At 38.1% G+C, this 22500-nt stretch overlaps 3 protein-coding genes across 5 annotated transcripts in view; all 3 read right to left on the bottom strand.

Moving 5' to 3' along the window:
• LOC125041644 (serine/arginine repetitive matrix protein 2-like) overlaps positions 1–9672 on the bottom strand; it is a 25157-nt gene extending 15485 nt beyond the window's left edge. For 2 of the 3 annotated variants that reach the window (XM_047636762.1, XM_047636764.1), the window contains exon 1: positions 9499–9672. The gene's annotated coding sequence lies outside the window, so the exon portion shown is untranslated. Of the gene's footprint in view, positions 1–9404; positions 9459–9498 lie in introns of those variants that run through there. The other variant, XM_047636763.1, reaches the window with a different exon arrangement.
• LOC125042129 lies at positions 2918–4567 on the bottom strand. The gene is made up of 4 exons (XM_047637595.1): positions 4513–4567; positions 4299–4400; positions 3190–3793; positions 2918–3158 (listed from the first exon to the last, which is right to left on the bottom strand). Exons 1-4 carry the CDS (start codon positions 4565–4567, stop codon positions 2918–2920), a joined length of 1002 nt encoding a protein of 333 aa, XP_047493551.1.
• A 7008-nt stretch (positions 9673–16680) lies between the features above and the next one.
• Positions 16681–22500, bottom strand: part of LOC125041905 (angiotensin-converting enzyme-like) — a 35846-nt gene continuing 30026 nt past the window's right edge. Inside the window, 8 exon segments of the mRNA XM_047637291.1 lie at positions 16681–18492; positions 18855–19015; positions 19985–20107; positions 20878–21044; positions 21282–21474; positions 21913–22020; positions 22262–22476; positions 22478–22500. The exon segment at positions 22478–22500 is cut by the window's right edge and continues 30 nt beyond it. Coding sequence (XP_047493247.1) covers positions 18323–18492; positions 18855–19015; positions 19985–20107; positions 20878–21044; positions 21282–21474; positions 21913–22020; positions 22262–22476; positions 22478–22500 — 1160 coding nt within the window. The 3' untranslated portion in view covers positions 16681–18322.

The raw sequence follows: 22500 nt of genomic DNA, 5'->3' as shown, positions 1-22500 counted from the left end.
AGAAGAGGGAGAATACATGAATACAAAATCATTACATGAGGTAACCATGTGACAGCCTCTTTAACAGTTATAGCTTGAAAAATTCAATCTCAACCTGGATATCAATGTATCAATCATGCATTCTTGGTAAAGGAGAACTACCAGCAAAAAATAAGTATCCTAAACTGATTTTCCTACACATAATCACATTAATGAGAGGGAGGGAGAGAGAGAGAGAGAGAGAGAGAGAGAGAGAGAGAGAGAGAGAGAGAGAGAGAGAGAGAGAGAGAGAGAGAGAGAGAGAGAGAGAGAGAGAGAGAGAGAGAGAGAGAGAGAGAGAGAGGCAGAGAGAGAGAGAGAGAGAGAGAGGCAGAGAGAGAGAGAGAGAGAGAGAGGCAGAGAGAGAGAGAGAGAGAGAGAGGCAGAGAGAGAGAGAGAGAGAGAGAGGCAGAGAGAGAGAGAGAGAGAGAGGCAGAGAGAGAGAGAGAGAGAGAGGCAGAGAGAGAGAGAGAGAGAGGCAGAGAGAGAGAGAGAGAGAGGCAGAGAGAGAGAGAGAGAGAGGCAGAGAGAGAGAGAGAGAGAGGCAGCGAGAGAGAGAGAGAGAGGCAGCGAGAGAGAGAGAGAGAGGCAGCGAGAGAGAGAGAGAGAGGCAGCGAGAGAGAGAGAGAGAGGCAGCGAGAGAGAGAGAGAGAGGCAGCGAGAGAGAGAGAGAGAGGCAGCGAGAGAGAGAGAGAGAGGCAGCGAGAGAGAGAGAGAGAGGCAGCGAGAGAGAGAGAGAGAGGCAGCGAGAGAGAGAGAGAGAGGCAGAGAGAGAGAGAGAGGCAGAGAGAGAGAGAGAGGCAGAGAGAGAGAGAGAGAGGCAGAGAGAGAGAGAGAGGCAGAGAGAGAGAGAGAGGCAGAGAGAGAGAGAGAGGCAGAGAGAGAGAGAGAGGCAGAGAGAGAGAGAGGCAGAGAGAGAGAGAGGCAGAGAGAGAGAGAGGCAGAGAGAGAGAGAGGCAGAGAGAGAGAGGCAGAGAGAGAGAGAGGCAGAGAGAGAGAGAGGCAGAGAGAGAGAGAGAGGCAGAGACAGAGAGACAGAGAGAAAGAGAGACATAGAGAGAGTGACACTGATTTGTGTATTACTAATAAATCAATCAATTCTTTTAGTGTTTTTTTTAAGATTTTTCATTTTAGTTTTATTATATATAGTGCTAAGTGTTTTCTTAGTATGCCTTTGGATGCATGTACCTGCCCTTTTCAGCTAGAAAGTGAAAGAAATTTGAAGTCATTCTGAAATTAAATTAAGAACATGCTGCCAAGGAAAATGCTGTGCTCATTTTTCATATTTTATTTTTTTATGAAATGTCTCTGCACATAGATGGCTCTGCTAGTGCTTAGCCACAAAAGAGTCAATTAGTAGACCTTGTGACCTTACTTAAATTTCACATTTCTTTGAATTGCCAGAAAAAAACGTATATTTTACTAATGCTATGCATATCAATGGTGTTATTTTTATTATAGACATTCTAATTACTATCATGCTATAAACATAAGTACCAGCAAAATAAGATAATGTAAAATATTTTCGTAAATCAAGGAAAAGGGCAAACGAGCAAGACAGGCAGTACTCATAATTGGCTAATTGGTAACTTCGTACAAGATGGCATGGTATGTACATACATGCCAGGCCCATCGGAACTGGTTTAAAAACATGAAGAACAAGATACAGAAGCTGAAAATACAAATTTTATCTACACTACAATTTCATCTAGAAACTTTTTCAGTTGAAAAACTTGTGGGCTCTGGTATCCAGTAATATATGTGACCCTGGAAGACTACTGATACTGTTGCAAGGCATTGATTTATGAGGATGCATGCATTGCATCATGATGATCTTGACTATGCAGTTTACTTTACTTTTGTGGCTGACCTAATATGCTTTGTCAAACCTCCACATTCCAAGTGAGGGCCAGTAGGGCATTCTTCATAGAAATACTGGGGGTTCCTCTTCTTCTGGCTTTGTTCCCAGCTCAGCTGGGGTCGCCGGTGCGGATCCTTCTCCTCCATGCTGTTCTGTCCTTCACATCCTCCTCCGTTACTCCCACTGCCCCCATATCCTCTCGAACAAAATCCTCCCATCTCCATCTCAGTCTGCCCCTCTTTCTCCATCCTACTATCATCCTCCTCGTGGTACGGAGAGAGGAGGAATACGTTGGGAGGAGAGTGAGGACTGCACTCCCTCAGCTTCTTCTCCAGTTCGCCTACCCTAATTGTCTCTCTGATGATGCTGTTTCGTACCCGGTCTAGCCTGGTCTTCCCCAGTGAGAATTGTAAATATAACACATTGTCTTGAATAGCAGGCCCTTCAGCTTTGCTGGGACCTGTCTGTCGCATAGCAGCCCAGTGATCTTTCTCCAAGCATTCCATCTCGCTTGTATCCTCTTACCAACCTCCTTGTCCGATTCCCCGTCACTCTGCACTGTGGAACCAAGCTACTTAAACTCTTGGACTCTGTTCAGCTTCACGCCCTGCATTTCTACTGCTCTCTCTGGATCTTGATCCCCCATACAAAGGTACTCCGTTTTCTGCCTGCTCACCTTCATCCCTCTATCTACCAATGCTCTTCCCATGGGGCAGCCTTCTGAACTGCTTCGGTGAGACAGTCTATGACGATGGTCTTGGACTCTGTTCAGCTTCACGCCCTGCATTTCTACTGCTCTCTCTGGATCTTGATCCCCCATACAAAGGTACTCCGTTTTCTGCCTGCTCACCTTCATCCCTCTATCTACCAATGCTCTTCCCATGGGGCAGCCTTCTGAACTGCTTCGGTGAGACAGTCTATGACGATGGTCTTGGACTCTGTTCAGCTTCACGCCCTGCATTTCTACTGCTCTCTCTGGATCTTGATCCCCCATACAAAGGTACTCCGTTTTCTGCCTGCTCACCTTCATCCCTCTATCTACCAATGCTCTTCCCATGGGGCAGCCTTCTGAACTGCTTCGGTGAGACAGTCTATGACGATGGCGAAGAGGAATGGACTTGGTGCATATCCCTGATGGAGTCCAACTTTAACCTGGAAACTTTCCGTAGTTCCTACCATGCACTTTACATTTGCCTTGCTGCCTTCGTACATATCCTGAATGAGCTGGATGTATTTCTCTTGCACTTCTTTCAGCCGTAGACAATTCCACACCTCTGTTCTTGGCACCCTGTCATATGCTTTCTCTATACTTCTCCATCAGCTGTCTCTGAGCAAAAATCGCATCTGTTGTGGACAGGCCTGGCATAAAGCCGAATTGCTGCTCTGATATCTCCACCTTCTCTCTTAATCTCTTCTCTATAACTCTCTCCCACATTTTCAGCGTGTGTGCCATCAGCTTGATTCCTCTGTAATTTCCGCAGTCCTGGATGTCTCCTTTATTCTTAAAGATAGGTATTAGCGTGCTCTCTCTCCACTCGTCAGGCATTTTCTCAGTTTCCATTATCGTGGTGAAGATTTCCAGCAGTATGATGACACCTGTCCTTCCTAAGACCTTCCATGCCTCCACCGGGATGTCGTCCGGGCCTGTTGCCTTGCCCTTCTTCATTTTCCTCAATGCTCTTTCCACCTCCTCAGCTATTATCACATCCATCACCTCTTCTGGTATCGCTTCTATTCCTCTGTCAATTCTGTCATTTTCCACGTTCATCAGCTGTTCGAAGTATGTTCTCCATCTCTCCTTGATGTCATTTTCATCTGTCAAGACTACTCCATTCACATCCTTCATCTGCTTGCCCTGGTACAAATCTTGTGATTCCCGATGTTTCTGCTTTGCAATATGTTGATTGGGTTGATCTTTGAAAAAAGTGAGAGATGCCAATTTACATATGACATAATTTTGCAAAGTGTATAAACCATAATCAGTCATAAGCACATTTTGACATTAACTGTACAAAAACTTTTCTCAAACTTCAGTCAATACCATTTTGGCACTCTAAACCATACAATCTTAGAAACTGCTATACCAATACCTAATATCTGCTGATGTCTGAGAGCACCAAACAATAATTTTGCCAAACCATTTGAATTTTTTTTTAATTGTCAAAAACTCTTCCTGTGTCATTTACTGCAATGAGCAACAAAATATACTTACTCAAAACCTTTTTAATAGCTCTTACCACCAATGAAAGTTCAAAATACACAATTCACAACTTATGGCAGTAGCTCTGAAGCATTTCTATGACTGAAGTACTTCTGACAGTGGAAATGAGGAAATTATAATTATGATTGGTAACTTCAGACTATTACTTAACACATAATGAGACCACCACATCAGGATGATTTTTTTTTTTTTTTTTGCCAATGTCCAGGAGAGGTAAATAAGCTGTCGAGAAAAAATTTGGCTCCAGACCGAGGTGACAGGAATATACCATCATAGAATTAAGGTTGATGGTCGGGCTGACTGGAATGATTCTTCAGGAGTACACAAAGTTCTTAGAGGAAGATAAGACTGAATGGGCATTTAGAAAAAGGCATTTACATTATTTCCATCAGTAAACAATGGTAGAATGTACCATCTGTGAGCTGTGACTGGAAGAGCACCAACTCCAGGGAGGATACTGTTTCCATACTCAGGATCTTATTCCTGCACACTGTGACAGCAAAAAAGCAAATAATGCTTATGCAGAAAACATTGCAAAGTTGAGGCAAAGAGTCTTAATACTGCACATGAATGCTCCTATGGGCTGGGTCCACAAGCCACACATCTTGGAGAGTCGTCACTCAAGTAAGTCAAATGACCAGGATTTGGTCCACTTGTAGGTCGTGATGCAACCGGAAACATCAGTTGGTCTCCATTACCATTAGCCCAATGCTGACGGGCATGACGTGTATGTATGTGCTATGCCCAATGTGAGTACTTGTTTGATTGTTTTTACATAGATGGCTACACTTGTACTATGTCACCAATGAGCCAGTTACGAATACTGCCTGTCTCACCCGTTTACCCTTTTCTTTGATTTATGAAAATATTTTATGCTATCTTATTTTACTATTACTAATATTTATAACATTATAGTAATTATGTTTATAATAAAAATAACACTATCGATATTCATAGCATTAGTACAAAATACGTTTTTTCTGCCATTTCAAATCATGTAAGGTCACAAGGTCTACTAATTGACTCCTTTGTGGCTAGGCACTAGCAGAGCCATCTATGTGCAGAAACATTTCACAAAAAATATAAAAAATGAGCACAGCATTTTCCTCATTTTTTATTCATTTTCCCCAGCAGCACTGGGTTAATAATATTGACAACAATAATAATAATAGTGATAATAATAATAAACATCCTTTTCATATGACATAACAGTGATATATTTGCTTTCTTGATTAGAAAACTTTACAGGAAACTAAGAACAACTGTTTGTTTACAGTGTGCTTCCTCACAGAATACTGCTACACCAAACTTGTACAACAAATCCTAACCAATATGATACACAAAAAGGGGCACACATGCATGTCCGCGTACACACACTCACACGCAAGAAGAACAACGAAGGGAAGTGTAGGAAAATACACGAATATGGGTGTGTTTTCCTGCACTTCCCTTCGTTGTTCTTCTTGCAATTTGTTCAACATGAATTCCACACACACTCACATATGCAGGCACGCACGCACGCGCACATGCACACGCACATGCACATGCACATGCACACGCACATGCACACGCACATGCACACTTACACTTACACTTACACTTACACTTACACTTACACTTACACTTACACTTACACTTACACTTACACTTACACACACACACACACAAAGTAAATTGACTTTGGTATAAAATAGAAGTTAAATTTGACCATGAGAAACCATAAAGTCTACAAACTACAAATATGTGTTTGTTTTTTATTCACCACCATCATAGCTATGTGTAGAACATTCACAAAGTCATACTCATGGAAGGCCTGTCAAAAACTGGCAGGATTTTTGCTCAGGACTGTTTCCCCAAGTTTCCTTTAGCTACAAGCTTGATATCAGCCCCCATACCCTCACTCCCCTTGTAAGCCCTCCTCTGCCTGAGTCAATCATACACTCATGTTTTCCCATTTCTATCTTCTTGTGAATGAAACTCAGTGAATGCGAAGTCATTTTGGTGCTGTACAGCATACTTCCTCCAGCCAAACCTAGATCTTGTCCTCCTCCCACACTCCATTCTATATTGTTTCAATGTGTTACCTTCTAGTATATATACCATCTTTTTAAGTCTGACTATTTAAGCAGAGCCAGTTTTTGTTTCATGACATGCATGTGATTACTGCAATGGCTCCCAATGGGATGCACATTGATAATACACCTTGCATGTATCTGTCTCTTGCACTGTGATATTCATTCTCATACCTTTAAGTTTACCATATAATATGGAACCATTCCAAGTTTTATCCTGTCTGTTTACACACAGATAATCTTTGTTGACTTTACCATAGAAGTGCCATGAAACACTGAAGCAACTGTGATTGCTAAGCCTATGCGCACTTGGTCATGCTTCTGAGTAAATTGCAAGATAATTGTAGAGTTTACGGTTTATATATAAAGGAGGAAGAAATCTCTCCTAATTTGGCTCTCCCCCAACTCAAACCTCGATTTCTTATGATCTTCTATAGCCTATTGGATGGGGGGGGGGGGGTTAACACCAAACAGAAGGTTTGCAAAGAAAGTGAACCTCAGATGCATTCTAATCTATATAAGAAATTCTGGATCATGTCTGAAAATGGGGTTATATATGAGTGAGAATTTTATCAATAATAAGCCTACTTACAAGTAATAAGGGAAAATTGGTAAGATTGCCGTTTACCCGTATCCAACTTGCATGGCATGTATATATATATCATGCCCACTTTGAGTTTAGTTTATTAATTGCTTTTAAATATAGATGGCTACACTTGTATTAAGTCACCAATGAGCCAATTACAAGTTCTGTCCGTCTATTTACCTCGTTCTTTGATTTTTGAAAATATTTTATGTTATCTTATATTGCTGTTACTAATATCTATAACATTATAATCTTTAATAAAATAACACCATCGATATCATAGCACTAGTAAAAAATAAGTTTTTCCTGCTAATTCAAGGAAAGGTGAAATCAGGTAAGGCTACAAGTTCTACTAACTGCCTCCTTTGTGACTAAGCACTAGCAGAATCATTGTAGCAGCACAACCCTGCAACCTGAAGTTGAGCGTGATTTCCCAGTTGGGTCACCAGGTCCACAGCCATGTCCGCGCTCATTGGACAGTGGGCAACCCCTCGTTCCCTGCGCACTTACACAGCGCACGTGTATTTAAGCTGCAGAATCCCGAGCCGAGATCAGTATTCCCCAATCCTCCAGCCGACCACAACAGCAGCAGAAGCAACACAAGGACAGCCCAGTCCTTAGCCGACTGGGGAGGCTACCAGCTCCCCCGTTGATCTCCACTCCAACTTCAGCACCCAATCATAACTTACACTTACACCAACACAATCACTCCATAAAGAGATATAGACCAGTCCAAATAGTAGATGCAATAACATCTACTATACTGTCTATGTGCAGAGACATTTTTCAAAAAAAAATAAAAAATAAGGACAGCCTTTTCCTGGCAGGCTTTGAGTTAATCTTTATGGTATGGACACACTAAACTAGGGCTAATTGGTGATAATATTCTTGTAAATGACAAAAAATTAAAGTCATCGGTACAAGAAATAATCTGCAGACGTGAATGGTAGCACCACAAATAAATGGAAAAGATTGCGGAAAGTACTGCTCACAGCCTAAGTCCAGTGTATGCTCCCAAGTTTCAGCTTTATCATACTGAAGTGAAGACAATGCTTCCTGGGGGTGTTGGGGAGCAAAGCCCCTTATCAACCCTCCCTAAGGGCACACCCAGTCACCGCAACTTTGATTGTTGAATAAATTTTGTGACAGAGTTGGGGACTTCGAATCTGGCTACTATAAAGAATTACCAAGATTACAATTCTATGTATAACTAGAGTAAAAAATATAGCTGTTGCAAAAAATGCCATAAACAAGTACCTCAAGGGATAACCCATAATGTATACACCTTCAATGACACCAAAAGAGCCAACAAACCACCACATATTCTGGCAAAATGGAGCTTGGACTGTTTTTTTCACTTAACAAGAAATTGCAAGGGAACTCAACAAATCATACATATAGTGGCCATGATCATCATAATGAAATGTAGGCCCAGTTTTTAGCCCTCTCCATCCATGGCACCCCACAACTTTATGGGATTCGTAAGGTTTGGATTAATCTTTACAGTATGAATGTACCAAGCTAGGGCAAATGGAAAAGAATATTGGTATAAAAGACAAAAAGTTATAGTCATCGGTACAAGAAATAATTTGCTGACATAAACAATAATACCACAAATAAAGTAAAAAGATTGCAGAATGCATTGTGCGCAGTCCACTCGGTGTTCCCAAGATTCAGCCCCATCTTGCCATGCACACCGAGGTGAAGACAATGTTTTCCATTAACCCTCCCCTGTGGCAGTGCCTGAAGGAAATGCCCAGTCATGGGAAATTAGACTGTTAAACTAATATTGTAATATGGGGTTGGAGACTTAGTCTTCGGTCAGTGAATCTGCACTGTAGAAAATTGCCAAGGTTACTCTGCTACATAAAAATTATATTTTTCCTAGCTAAGTGTTTAGATCTGCCACTGGTTTCTCACCAATCTACACAACTTTTGCGCTTGTCAGTGCTCTGGCATGAAAGAGTTTATAAAATAATAGACATTACATTATCTCTTTTAAAATCAAAACATAGTAAGAAGAGTACACAAATTACTTGATATTCCTAATCTAATAAACTGGAATAAACAGCTCAAAATTCTATGACCAGCAAAATGACTCCCTCAACTTTGAGCATGTTTCAGCGCACACAGCACGGACGTCTGTCATCCACTACTTCGACTGGGTTTGTCACGGTGAGAATATGCCATCCAGCCTTCGTGAGTAAACAACCAGTCTAGGCTCTATCTTGCTGAAGTATATATGGCAAACTTTTGTCCACCTTTGCCTGAGAGCCACTAGGTATAGAGACTACAACAATGACTTAATATTGTATCATTATCACACTGAACTTGAAAGCCTTTAATGTTAAATCTCAGAAGAGTTGCAAGTGAATTTACACAAAACAAAATCATGTCAATCGGCAATATCTTACCTAATAACCCGTGGCTGAGCACATAAGATTGATCAAGACGATTAAAGTATGCAATTGCAAGTCTGATTACAAGTCTGCACGAGTGTCGGCATCATCACATGCACTGCAATTTGCATCATCCTAACCCATTACTTTAAGAAATTGAGAGAGAGAAAAAAACACTTGCGGTTTAATAGCCCGTCCAACTTGAAGCCGAGACTCCTAGAGACTTAAAAACCACGTTATAAAATACCTTATACAATGCGCGGGCAGAATACATCACAACCACAACTACAACAGCTACAACAGCGCCTTTGAACCTTCTTGTCTAGTCCTTTATCCCTCACCTGAACTTATAATCGAAGGTGTCATAAGAAGCCGGGATTGCTAATCTCCTTCCTGTCTATGTCAAGCGTTTCCCTCCGAGCTCGAAATAAAGCTGTAATCCAAAATTAAATCCGGAATAATCTTTCTTTTTTTTCCGTGAAACAGGCGACAGTAGCAAGCCCGTGTCCGAATGCGTTGCGCGGTGTTCATCCGGTGTTTCAAATATTTGCGATGTTTTTTCTTTTTGGATTGCTGGGTACTTCCTTAAAAGCGACTGAATAGAACACTGCATGGATAATTGTTTTTTTTATTGTGTAAAATTTATGGTTTGTAGTATGCAAATTAAGCTTTTCTCTTTTGCAGGCTATGAATGAAGACGAACAAATGCACGTGGAAGCGAACGAGGAATCGAACGAAGTGTACTGTAATAAACAAATGTCTTTATTTTGCAGATATTACTGTTAGAAATAGATGAATTGTACATCTTCTTATGGCAATTAAATCTATGGTGTCTAAATACATTTCAAACGTTTAAACTCAGTCATAAGGGGGGAAAGTAAACCCGAGGAAGACGAAATGAAACGTTAATTCGAATAAAAAGAGCAGAGCAACATATATTGTGAATAGTGGCATACATAAATTACATCTAATTAATTACATTACAAGAATAAAAACATTAATTGTCCTATCATGCCGTGTATGTAGTTTGTATTGGGGATGTAGCCAAAAACGTGCTTTCTTTTTCTTTGTTGTAGTCCGAGAATTTCTATTTTTATCTTTATTAACTCATAGGCATCACATATTTTATTTGTCATACAGGGTATATGTTCTCCTTGTAAATCCTTAATAACTGACGCCATCTCTTGTTCTAAGGATATGGAAAAAAAGGGAAAAAAATTCAATATTCTAAAAAAGGGTCGCACAACCCTAGCCCCCCCCCAAAAAAAAAAAAAAATGGAAATACAGATATATACATAAAACAATCATTAAAGTATACAGTGAATACAGTGAAAACGTCACCAGAAATGACGCGAAGAGGATTCTCACCGGCTGTGCTACTTGCCACATGTTAGACCCACGCGAAGCGTACATGGGCTGAGGCAGAGTAATCAATAGAAATATTTGAACCTGAATTTGCACTTGTAGAAATCGCCTTTTGAAATGGTAGATAAACGTGTCAGCGGATGTTAGAATGAGGTCGATAGATTGTTTGGTGTGTAACAATATTTATGAAAAAAAAAGAGAAATGGGTTGTATGTTAAAGTATAATGACGCATAATTAGCATTTAAATTTATTTGAAGAGTAGATGTTAGCAAAACAACTGGAAGACATGTGTTCATATTATAAGAATAACTATAATGGCAAAAGTGTTTTCTTTTCAGGTCACCTGCTCCTACTATACTATCGTCATTAGTGTAAGAAGCTTCAATAAAAAATAAGTTGACACGCACAAAACATTTCTAGCGAGGAATGGACTGTATTGTGCACAACTAGAACCACATCACATATTATAGCACACCTGCCTATCTATATTTAAGTAAAGTTTGACGATGTAGTCAACATGGTACATTTGCTCAACACATGTAGACTTACACGCACCAGTAAATAGTATATGAGTTCGTGACGTAATCGTTAAAAGTAAAGGTTTCGGAATAAACAAATTATCAGACAGTATTAAATAAATGTGTGTATATGTGTATATATATATATATATATATATATACATATTGCAGATCTTTAGAAATTAGTTCTTGCTTCTGGAAATACATTCAGCCTTGACAGAAATATAAACATGTACGAACATTAAGAAAGAAAAATGAAATGATTGATTTCGAAACATTATACTTCTCTCATGAAACGCAAACGCTTGAAAATTCTAATACCAGAAAGACTCACATGTTTTTCAAACATAACTCGCGAAGGCAACTTGTACATTCAATGACATTGCAAAATACATTACCCAACCTTCCTACCGTATCCAAATATCTGCCTGCAAGCACGTGATACTACCTGCTTGCAATACCTTGCGCGTTGCATGCAGAGATTACTTTTAATCTTGGGGTTCAGCATGAGGGAGAACATTGCAAAGCGAATTCTAAATTGAAAAGTGAATTGAAGTTTTGCATACTAATTACTATATCGGGCCCACACACACACACACATATACATATATATATGCACACATATATGTATGTATGTATATATGTATATGTATATGTATATATATATATACACGTACATACATACATACACACACACACACATATACATATATATATTCATATATACACACATATACATACATATATATATATACACACACACGTACCCATACACACACATATAGATAGATAGATAGATATATGTGTATGGATATATGCATATATATATATCTATCTATATATCTATATATATATGCACACACACACACACACGTGTATGTATATATATATATATATATATATATATATATATATGGGGGGGGGGGGGTTGCACACACACACACACATATATATATACACACACAAATATGTATATATATATATATACATATATATGCGTGAGTGTATATATGTACAAATATGTGTATATCTCTACATAAACATTTATACATACATACATATATATATATATATATCTGTGTGTGTGAGTGTATCTTTATGTATATATCTATATCTACATATGTTTACATATACAGTATATATATACATATATGTGTATTTACATATGTATACATAAATATATATATGATATATATATAAATACACATATACCTATATATATAATACATATACATACATACATATACCTGTATATATATATGTATATTTATATATATAAGTATATATATAGATATAAGTACATATAAAAAAGTATATATATGTCAAGATCGATACTGATTCGATACTTGAAAGGTGCATTGACTAGAAATGTAAAGATGTCTGGACCATGCAGAATTGCCAAATCCCATGAAAATGGTTATGTTTTTTCTATTTTGAAGACATATTAGTATATAAAAAAAATAGTGTTATGTATAATAAAATAAATTAAAATAATCATCTATAAATGGTTGGTTTGCTGAAGTTTCCACAATTCAATAAATTTCCCTTTTTCAGACAGAGTTTTTGATCTCTCACAAAAACTGAAGGGCCGGAAACTGGAGGCTGTAATGTTTGATAAGTAAATAAAAATAAATATTAAATCCACAGGAATGAAATTGTGATACCTAAGATAGGTTTCTGCTCTCCTCTCACATGCAGATACAGAAAAAGGTTGAAGAAAATGAGTCAAGGCCCAGCAAGCTATGTTTACTGTAGCTGTTAGGAAAAATTAGCTATTATTGTTATTATTATTATTATTATTATTTTTGGCCCCTGGATATAATTAGTAAAAGGAAAAGAATCCGATTGTGTCAACGAATGAACAGGGAATGGAACAATAGATCATAATAAAGCGTAGGACAGGAAAATCGTGACAGAATTAAGGGATTGATTACTTATTCGACAAAGTAAAAATAGCGGAAAATACCGGGGAGTTTTATGGTTGTTTTTCGACCCCGTCTCACTTTTATTTTCATCATATTCATTTTTATTATTATTGAGATATAATAAGTTGGCAAAGAGAGGGTGTAAAGTTAAAGTTAACCGTAGACTTAAACTGATTTAGTAAAAGAATATTCCTGTTAATTGTATTATTATTATTATTATTGCTAATATTAAACCCATTGTAATACACCACATGTGTATCATTATTAGATTATAGAATAAAAGATAATCGATTAAAACTGTCTCTGACCGTTGTATCTTAGGCAGAAAAATTAATTAAATCCCCATCATAAGCCTAAAGACCGTTAAGTCATGTAAAAAATGTTTTATTCTCGCGGTTTCTTTCAACCAGAAACTCCAGATAGTGGCGGTGATACCAAAGTAAGATTTTCATTATCTGTATCAGAGGTGATCTTGAGAAATTGGAAACAGTATTTTAGGATAATATATTTTAGGTTGCACAAGAAAAAAATTGATACATATACACACACACACACACACACACACACACACACACACACACACACACACACACACACACACACACACACACACACACACGCGCACACGCACATATATATATATATATATATATATATACACATACACACACATATATATGTAAACATGTATGTACAGTTGATATTAATTTTCATGTACATACGTTACTATTCCAAGTAGGAGTGTAGGCAACTCGACTTAAACACAGACATTTATATGTACTTGTGTATGTGTCTATACTCATAACTGGTACAATAAAGTATGAACATGACAATTTATGTCACTGTCCACTTTCACTGTCCATCGAGTGTATGGTATTCTGTATGACTGCAGGCAATTGTACATACATGTTTACACACACACACACACACACACACATGTACACATGTGTGTATATATATTTATTTATATTTATATATCTATTTATCCATCTCTCTCTCTCTCTTTCTCTTTCTCTTTCTCTTTCTCTTTCTCTTTCTCTCTCTCTCTCTCTCTCTCTCTCTCTCTCTCTCTCTCTCTCTCTCTCTCTCTATATATATATATATATATATATATATCTCTATATATATGTATGTATATATATACTCACACACACACACTCATATATATATATATATATACATATATATATGTGTGTGTGTGTGTGTATACATTTTATAAGCCTTTTATGTGTATGTTGAGTTGGAGTGATTTAGCTTGAACAAGATTTCCCAGAACAATTACACATTCTATGATTTATTCATTTGAACGATAAAAGCTCCGATTCAAAGAGTCCCATCTCCTCCAAGGAAATGTGGCTTATCCTTTGTCCCAATGGATTAGCAACACAAAGGATTAGCTAGTGAATCACTTCCTCGCGCAGTTACAGGGCATCGGCATTTTAATTCAAGGTCAGCATTTATATTAGCATGATTCAGAACCGGTACTTGGAATAACATGATTCAGGTCTGGTACTGAAAAGAACGTTATGACCTGCATATAAAAGAATACGTTTTTGACTTAAGCCTGAAACGTATTAATGAAAATCTTACGTATACAGCAGAAGTACAGTATGTTAGTTTTGTCAAAACCCGAAGGCTGGCCTGTTAAGCATAACAAGTCATTTACGCTTAAATGCTGCTGTTTCTCAAAGAAACGAGTAAGTAATGGTGATGGTTACAAAAGACAAATGTGTTTTTTAATACATGATAAATCGCATGAAAAAAATGGGAGGTATTTATTTGGTCTCAGTATAAAATCATAATCTATCTTATTTAGTAATTCTACATGGATAGAATAATCAAGTACATCGATATACGAGAAACCGCCCTGAAATATAAATTAGTGTGTATGACTGTATAGAAATGTACAGATAATATATGTTATAGTTTCAAAAAGAGAATGCAAGTGAGTAAACATACCTTATTGCACAATTATTGATAATGCACTGCGCAGTACTGGACTTCTACAGTAGTAATAACAATTGCCGATACGAAATGATAGATCAGCGGCCATTTTCAATGTTGTGATTAAATCATACGTCTTTAAACCTTCTCTCGAGCAGACTTAGTTATGTTTTGAACTTAAAAGGAGAATTGGAGGTTTGTGATGAAGATTAAAAGCCTAGGCCGAAGACGTAAGGATTGAGAACGAGTTGAAGGCACACTGTTTTCTATACTTAGGATGACGATGTAAGAGGCATAGGACCTTTATGCTGGTCCTGCGGTTAACGGTTATTTCTGGCAACAGTTCATTTTCTTCGTTGGATTCTTACCCATCGTCTATATACCGGTAAACGAATCATTGTCGGATATAAAAAAAATCAGAATATACTCAGAATGGTGTACATTATACGGACATATATATGCATATATGTATATTCATAAGTATATGTATGTGTTTATAAATGTGTGTGTGTACGTCTCTCTCTCTCTCTCTCTCTCTCTCTCTCTCTCTCTCTCTCTCTCTCTCTCTCTCTCTCTCTTTCTCTCTGTCTCTCTCTCTGTCTCTCTCTCTCTCTCTCTCTCTCTCTCTCTCTCTCTATATATATATATATATATATATATATGTGTGTGTGTGTGTGTGTGTGTGTGTATGTATGTATATGTGTATGTGTATACATATATATTTATATAATTACATAAAGATATACATATATATATATACATTTTTATGTGTAAATACAAATATATGTATATATACATATATATATATTAATTTATTTATGTATGAGTACTTGAATATATGAGTACATATAAATACACATATATATATACATATATACACATATATATGTACATTTATATATATATATATATATATATATATATATATATATATACACACACACACATACACACGCACACGCATGCACGCACGTCCACAAACACATACACTCAAACACATATCTTAAAGCGGAAATGACCTTTCCTGCTATCTTTTTCCATTGAAGAAGAGTAAACAGATAATAACAAAATAAATGCTTCAGAAAAAAAAAAAGATATTTATTACTACATAAAGAACTGTCACTGTCAGAGTTTAAGCTCCTCACCAAAATCGGCTTAGGTTAATTTCATCTGAATCCTCAATGTAATTTACTGAAGCTTTGTTGCACTGAACTCATACCTTGATGGAGTTAATCAGATTGAATTTCCAAATATTGTATTATCAAGAAATATTGTTATGACTGCCTTTACCAATTTCTGTCCTTTTTTTTATATTTGTTCGGCTTGGATTCTTTTATAAACTTTCCATTAAAAATCCATAACCTTCACACGGGGGGGAAAAAAAGGGAGAACATTCTCGCAAAGCCACAGACTTTCTGGCATAATGGCGGATGGGAGAATGCTCTTCGACAGGGCCCATGCATTTTGGATACGAAATCGGCTATACAGAACTTATTCTTCGTCCGAGTTTTACGTCAAAACAACTTTTTTGATATACAGATATAGATACGCATACTTATATATTTGCAACTTTTTGATATTCAGATATAGATAATTGTACTTCAGTAGTTACACGTCAAAATAACCTTCTGATATATAGATACCTACATTTCCCTTGCGTTTATGTTGTTTAATTATATTTGTATTTTGTATATCATAATGGAATTATCTTTCTTACTTTGTCATTGTTAACATGAACACTTTTATTAGTCAGGTTGGAAAACAATGCAGTTACAAATACATTTTATTTACGTATAGAAACATTGCTATACAAATCATGAAAGTGCGTGAATATAATAATTTCATATTAAAGCATCAACGTAAAGTGCAGGATAATGGCGTGTATTTCGTGATTCGTGAAAGGATGCATGATTTTTTTTTTTTTGCCATGGGTGTATAGGGCTTGTAGTAAAGCCCAACAAAAGCGTGATTAAAGACAGTGTCATAACATTGAAGAAAAAAATAAGATCTAAATCACATCTACACAGCTAAACTGTTTTTTTTTTTTTTTTTTTTTTTTTTATCTTACACTACGACTTCAACGGTGCTACCACATGAATAACAAAAAAAAAAAAAAAAAAAAAAAAAAAAAAAAAAAAAAAAAAACAGAAGACAACACCAACAAGAGTGACTCCCTTACGACTACCAAGAACCTCTCGGCTGAAAGGCAAGGGTTCTTTCGCTCCGAGAGAAAATGCTCAATCGGTTCCTGGAGTCTTGCTTGGTTCCATCCTTGTGTTGACTGAACTGTGATGATAGGAGGTCCAGCAAGGTCACAGATATTGCTTCCTTCTCCTTTAAGAATAATTAAGCGTGTGGGGGAAGAAAAAGGTTTGCGTATTTTATACATATTCTCGATTTACACACCACGGATTAAAAGAACATGGCTACGTGTCCCGTCAAGTAGTGTTCATTTTTTTTTAAAGATTTGATACAGAAATTGCATGCCATGTGTGAGGGGTTCGCTGTTTTTTTGGCACTGGAGGTCCATAAACACACCTAGAATACCAGACAGAACTGATGATGTGAGTTATCTATATACAGTGATGGGGATGTATATTATCTGTTGACACGGTGAACACTCGCGCTCCATTGGAATCTCTCAAGCCCAAACCTGGAACCACTAACTTTGGCAGCATGTAAGATAAGGTACAAAAATCATGAACTGTACGGCTGAAAAGGACACATCGCCGTAACGACTTTTATCGCGCATAATAACAACTTGTGTGTGTGAACTTTGTACATCATACGTTCAAGTAACGCCGCGTGGTCCTTATGCTCGAAAATTCGGTCGGGCTTCGAAGCTCTTCACTATGGCTCCCGAAGACACTTATTCCTCCGTACAGCCTTGGAACAGTCAGACCAAAGCCTAGGACGGGACTAGTTTCATAATCACTGACCCGAAGTCCGAGATGAAAGTCGTGGAGAGAAGAAAAGCCCGTCGAGAGGGACTTTCAGAGGAGGCGATTGCAGCAGAGAATGAGCGCTGATTGTTGGATGTCCTCAAGTCTGGCAAGGAGGGGCTCTTGTGGCGTCTAAGAGATTAAACACTTATCTTTGGTCTTCTTATACTGGTTGATTATTGTTAATTTTTTTCTTGAGGTAGCTTGCATTTTCTTCTTGACACATAAACAGGGAGAGAGATCAGTGCACGGGACCCCCTTAAAAAAAAAAACTTGAAACGAATCTTTTCGTAAAGTACAAGCTATAATGACAGTTGGGACATAAGTCGGCAACAAAATAGACTACATAAATAGGAATCTTATTATAAATATACCGTCAAAAATGAGAGAAAACAAACAACCATTCTCTGCTAAATCGTCCCTAAGTCCTCCTCGATAATTTCAACCTCAGGCTTCGGGTCCGCCTCGTCTCAGGTTCCCGGCGCAGGAGCGGTGAAGGACCCGCCTGACGACCGCAACTTCCTGACGGCGATGATGACGAGGGCGACGAGGAGGACGATGGCGATGAAGGCGAGGATGACGCCCGTCACCACGGAGGCATTGGAGCTCACCACGCCCAGGACGATGGCTTCGTTTTCCTCTGCGTGGGGGGAAGGGGAAGGAAAAGGCTCAGAGTTGCGCTGATGCGGAAAAAAATATATATATTTTATGGTGTTAGGAATAATCTATACTAATTTAATATCTATTAACACCTGATAACAGCCTAATCTAATATCTGAGAACATCAAATAACAACTTAATCTAATATCTAATAACAATCCACTCTAACATCTAATAAAATAACAACCTAATCTCACATCTAGTAACGTCAAATAACCTACTCTAATATCTAATAACGACCTAATCTAATATACAACAATAACAATCTAATACAAAGGCTCTAATAACAAAAACAACACCTCCAGCAACAACAATAACAACAAAAACTCAGAGGACACCCACGCCACCCGATGAATTCGTCCTTGTTCTGAGACTCGAGCCAGGCCATGAGAGGCTGGAAATACTCGAGAATAGGTCCTGCTTCTAGACTGTTGGTGCGGCCGCTGGTGAGCACGGAGAGCGCCTCGGGCCAAGGGCGAGACTTGCCGAGGGAAAGGACGTTCCTGCAGGAGGGGAAGAGGTAGAAGTAAAATAATAATAATAATAATAATAATAATAATAATAATAATAATAATAATAAATAAATAATTAAAATAAAAAAATAAAAAATGATAGAATGTCATCTGATTTTGGTAAGAAAAATATTTTGTTCCCGTATGGTAAATGTGCTACAAGTAATAAACTGTGCGTTTAAGGAACTGTCTGTAAGGTACGTGGATACTACAATTAAATGCTATGCATGTCCAACTGTAATAAGAACTTTCACTCCCGTAATCCATTGAGAAAAAAATATGCTAATTTTGCTGAATGTGGGTTATTTCTTTCCCTCTTTTCCTCTTTTTGTTTCTCTCCTTTCACTTTCCCTCTCTTTCTCTCAAAATGAAAAAATAAATGTTTAAATATATGTACAAACAAACACATAGATAAATAATTAAAATTAATGTAATGGGTAAAAAACGAGTTATAAGTAAATGATTAAATATATGAGTAATATGTAAAGAAATGAATAATCAAGTGAGTGATTTTGGTTGTGAATAAACAAGTGATGAATGAGTGAATAATTGAAAAATAATAACTGAAACTAATAAAAAATAAAGGAACAATGTGTAAATCGATCAATAAATAAATACGTAATGAGTATGTCATTAAAAAATATATGAATAACTATTAAGTAAAAAAGAGCAATAAATAAACAAATTAATAAGTTAGTGTAATGAGTAAATAAATGTGTGATGAGTAAGTCACTGAAAAAAAAAATGTGAATAACTATTAAATAAATAAAACATTAGAAATGAACAAATTAATGAATAACTAAGTGTGTATTGAGTAAGTCACTGAAAAAATAAAATGCGAATAACTATTAAATCAATAACAAAATGAGCAATGAATGATAAATTTGTGATGAGTAAATAAATGAGTAATGGGTAAAGCAATAAACATACGAGGAAACCAAACGCAACAGACAGACTGACCTCAAGAGCCTCCCAGCTTCGGCAGAGCGGTAGATGTTGCAGTGGTGGAGCGGGCCCGTGTGTCCGGCGGCCTTGCAGAGCTCAGCGTGGAACTGGAATTGCACGATGAAGCTCACGAAGTACCTGGAATCAAGAAAGAATCGTGTTATTTGAATATTATATGTCTTTTTTTTCCCAGTAAATTTTCTAAGATTGATACAAGATAATGTATTTGCAGGGATAGTTTGTTCATCGGCAGTGCTAACATGGTGAGGAAGGAAACAGTTTTATCAATAACAAGAACAATTTTTATCAATAACAAGAACACTGCAGCTCCTCGTGGAAAAAAATCATCATCAAGAAGTCTGTCATGAAGTGATATACAAAGGTCATTATACCATCTGACCAACACACGAAGACAAGGAAGAGAGGAAAAAGTAACAAAAGGAAGCACAAGGAACCAAGAAGATGCCACAGAGGACTAAGAAAAGACCACACAGAACCACGAAGACAAAACGCAGAACCAAACAGGCAGCACGCAGAACCAAGCAGACGCCACATAGAACCAGACACCATACAGAACCAAGCAGACATCACGCAGAACCAAGCAGACGCCACATAGAACCAGACACCATACAGAACCAAGCAGACATCACGCAGAACCAAGCAGACGCCACATAGAACCAGACACCATACAGAACCAAGCAGACATCACGCAGAACCAAGCAGACGCCACATAGAACCAGACACCACACAGAACCAAGCAGACATCACGCAGAACCAAGCAGACGCCACATAGAACCAGACACCACACAGAACCAAGCAGACATCACGCAGAACCAAGCAGACGCCACATAGAACCAGACACCACACAGATGCCCTATTATGAAAACCGTCCCACCGCGAGCTCTTACCTCACGTAAGGAACATTAGCCGGGATGTGGAACTTGGCGCCGGGGTCGAAGTCATCCTCGTCCCTCAGTAAGGGCGCAGACACACCCTGGTAGTTCACCCTAAGATCCCACCAGCGGCTGTTGTACTCTGACTCACTGATTTCTCCGCTAAACACTTCCCAACGCCACTAAGGAGGGCGAGACGTAGGGAGATTAATTTCACTTGGCATCACAAAGCAACGTGCAGTGAGTTTTGAATGTATATTTTCATGAAGCTTGGCATATGAAAAAAGAATATGGACTAATTATATCAATTTTAAGTATAGTTAGCAACAACTGATTTAGGTTCTCTGTAAATTAACACGCCAGACAAGTCCCCAAACTATATCTACTCAGCCATTCTCCATTCTTCATCCCCGACGCACCTTGTCCACGAGATAACCGAACGGCAGGAAAGCGATCTTGTCCAGCGCCATCGAGAAGAGGAAGTTGATGTCGTTCTCGAAGGAGTCGTCGACGTTGGCGAGGAGGTTGATCTCCTGAAGGTGCGAGGGCGTGGCGGCCGAGAGGGCTAGGACGTCGCCCACCGCTTCGTGGAAGGCGGGGTTAGCACCGTCCCTGTTGGCGGAGGTTGCGAGAGGTGAAGGTGGTCTTTGGAAGCGCACTTTTTTTATGCAGGAGGAATTGGGTGATTACACTATGGGGAAGAGACTGTGGGAACCATATATACATGAAGTAAACTAAAGATAATAAACTCCTATTGCAAATATAAGAGGAAACATGAACTCACTTACAATTCGTGTCTCTCATTACATTTCCGAAAAACACGAACAAAAACAAACTCAGTAACGTGAGTACGAAAGATGAAATGGAACACGGGAACGCTAAGAGATGAACAATACACAATAAACGTTTCGATAGAAATATTTGAATTGTCCGATTATCTATTCCTATCCTATTGTGACTGAGTTTCATTTCAAGAAAACACCAAGAATGGATTTTTTTAGCTTCATGAGAGCTTTGGACGCGATCGACTGCTTATCTTATCTTCCTTACCTGAAGATGAAGGGCTGGTTGCGATACTGGAGATCATACTGGATGTGACCCATTTCGTGGTGCGCTGTTATAAGGTCTTCCATCGTAATTTGGGTACATTGCTTGATTCTGCAATGCAAGTCAATAAGTAATCGTTTCGTTTCAGTGCACTTGGCAGAAAGGAAAATAATTGCACACAGAATCTCAGCATGAAATCATGAAGCTCTTATGTTACTTTATTTGTTGGTAAAGAATTATACGAGACAACAGTCAGTTCTCATTTCTCAAAAAATAGATAAATAAATAAATGAAAAAAATAAAATAATAAATAAATAAAAAAACAAAGAAAAGAAAAATAAATGTCACCAACCTGTAGTCTATACCATTGCAGAAATCCCAAGCGGAAGCGTGACAGATAACATCTCTATCAGTGGGCTTAAAGAGGAGAGACTTCTGCCAGAAGGCCGAGGGCATCGGCTCGAGCCCGAGAGAGACGAAGAAGGACTCTGATAGTCGGAATATGTCGAAGGGCGAATATCCCTGGCGACGGAGGGTGTCGGTCACGTCCACGCTCAGGCCGTTTGGGGTAGGGCACAGTCAGGTCCATGA

The sequence above is a fragment of the Penaeus chinensis genome, chromosome 31 (genome assembly GCF_019202785.1).
Source record: "Penaeus chinensis breed Huanghai No. 1 chromosome 31, ASM1920278v2, whole genome shotgun sequence".
Taxonomy (NCBI): domain Eukaryota; kingdom Metazoa; phylum Arthropoda; class Malacostraca; order Decapoda; family Penaeidae; genus Penaeus; species Penaeus chinensis.
Note: the sequence above shows the minus strand (reverse complement) of the source record. Positions and strands in the feature narration are given on the sequence as shown.

Bases quoted from the DNA above. Each gene is read 5' to 3' on its own strand.
- LOC125042129 (XM_047637595.1), bottom strand. From the start codon at position 4,567: ATGGAAACAGTATCCTCCCTGGAGTTGGTGCTCTTCCAGTCACAGCTC. The intron at 3,794-4,298 runs GCAAAAAAAAAA...CTTTTTTCAAAG, and splicing joins TTTACCTCTCCTGGACATTG to ATCAACCCAATCAACATATT. The intron at 3,159-3,189 runs GTATAGAGAAAG...CAGGGTGCCAAG, and splicing joins CAGAGACAGCTGATGGAGAA to AACAGAGGTGTGGAATTGTC.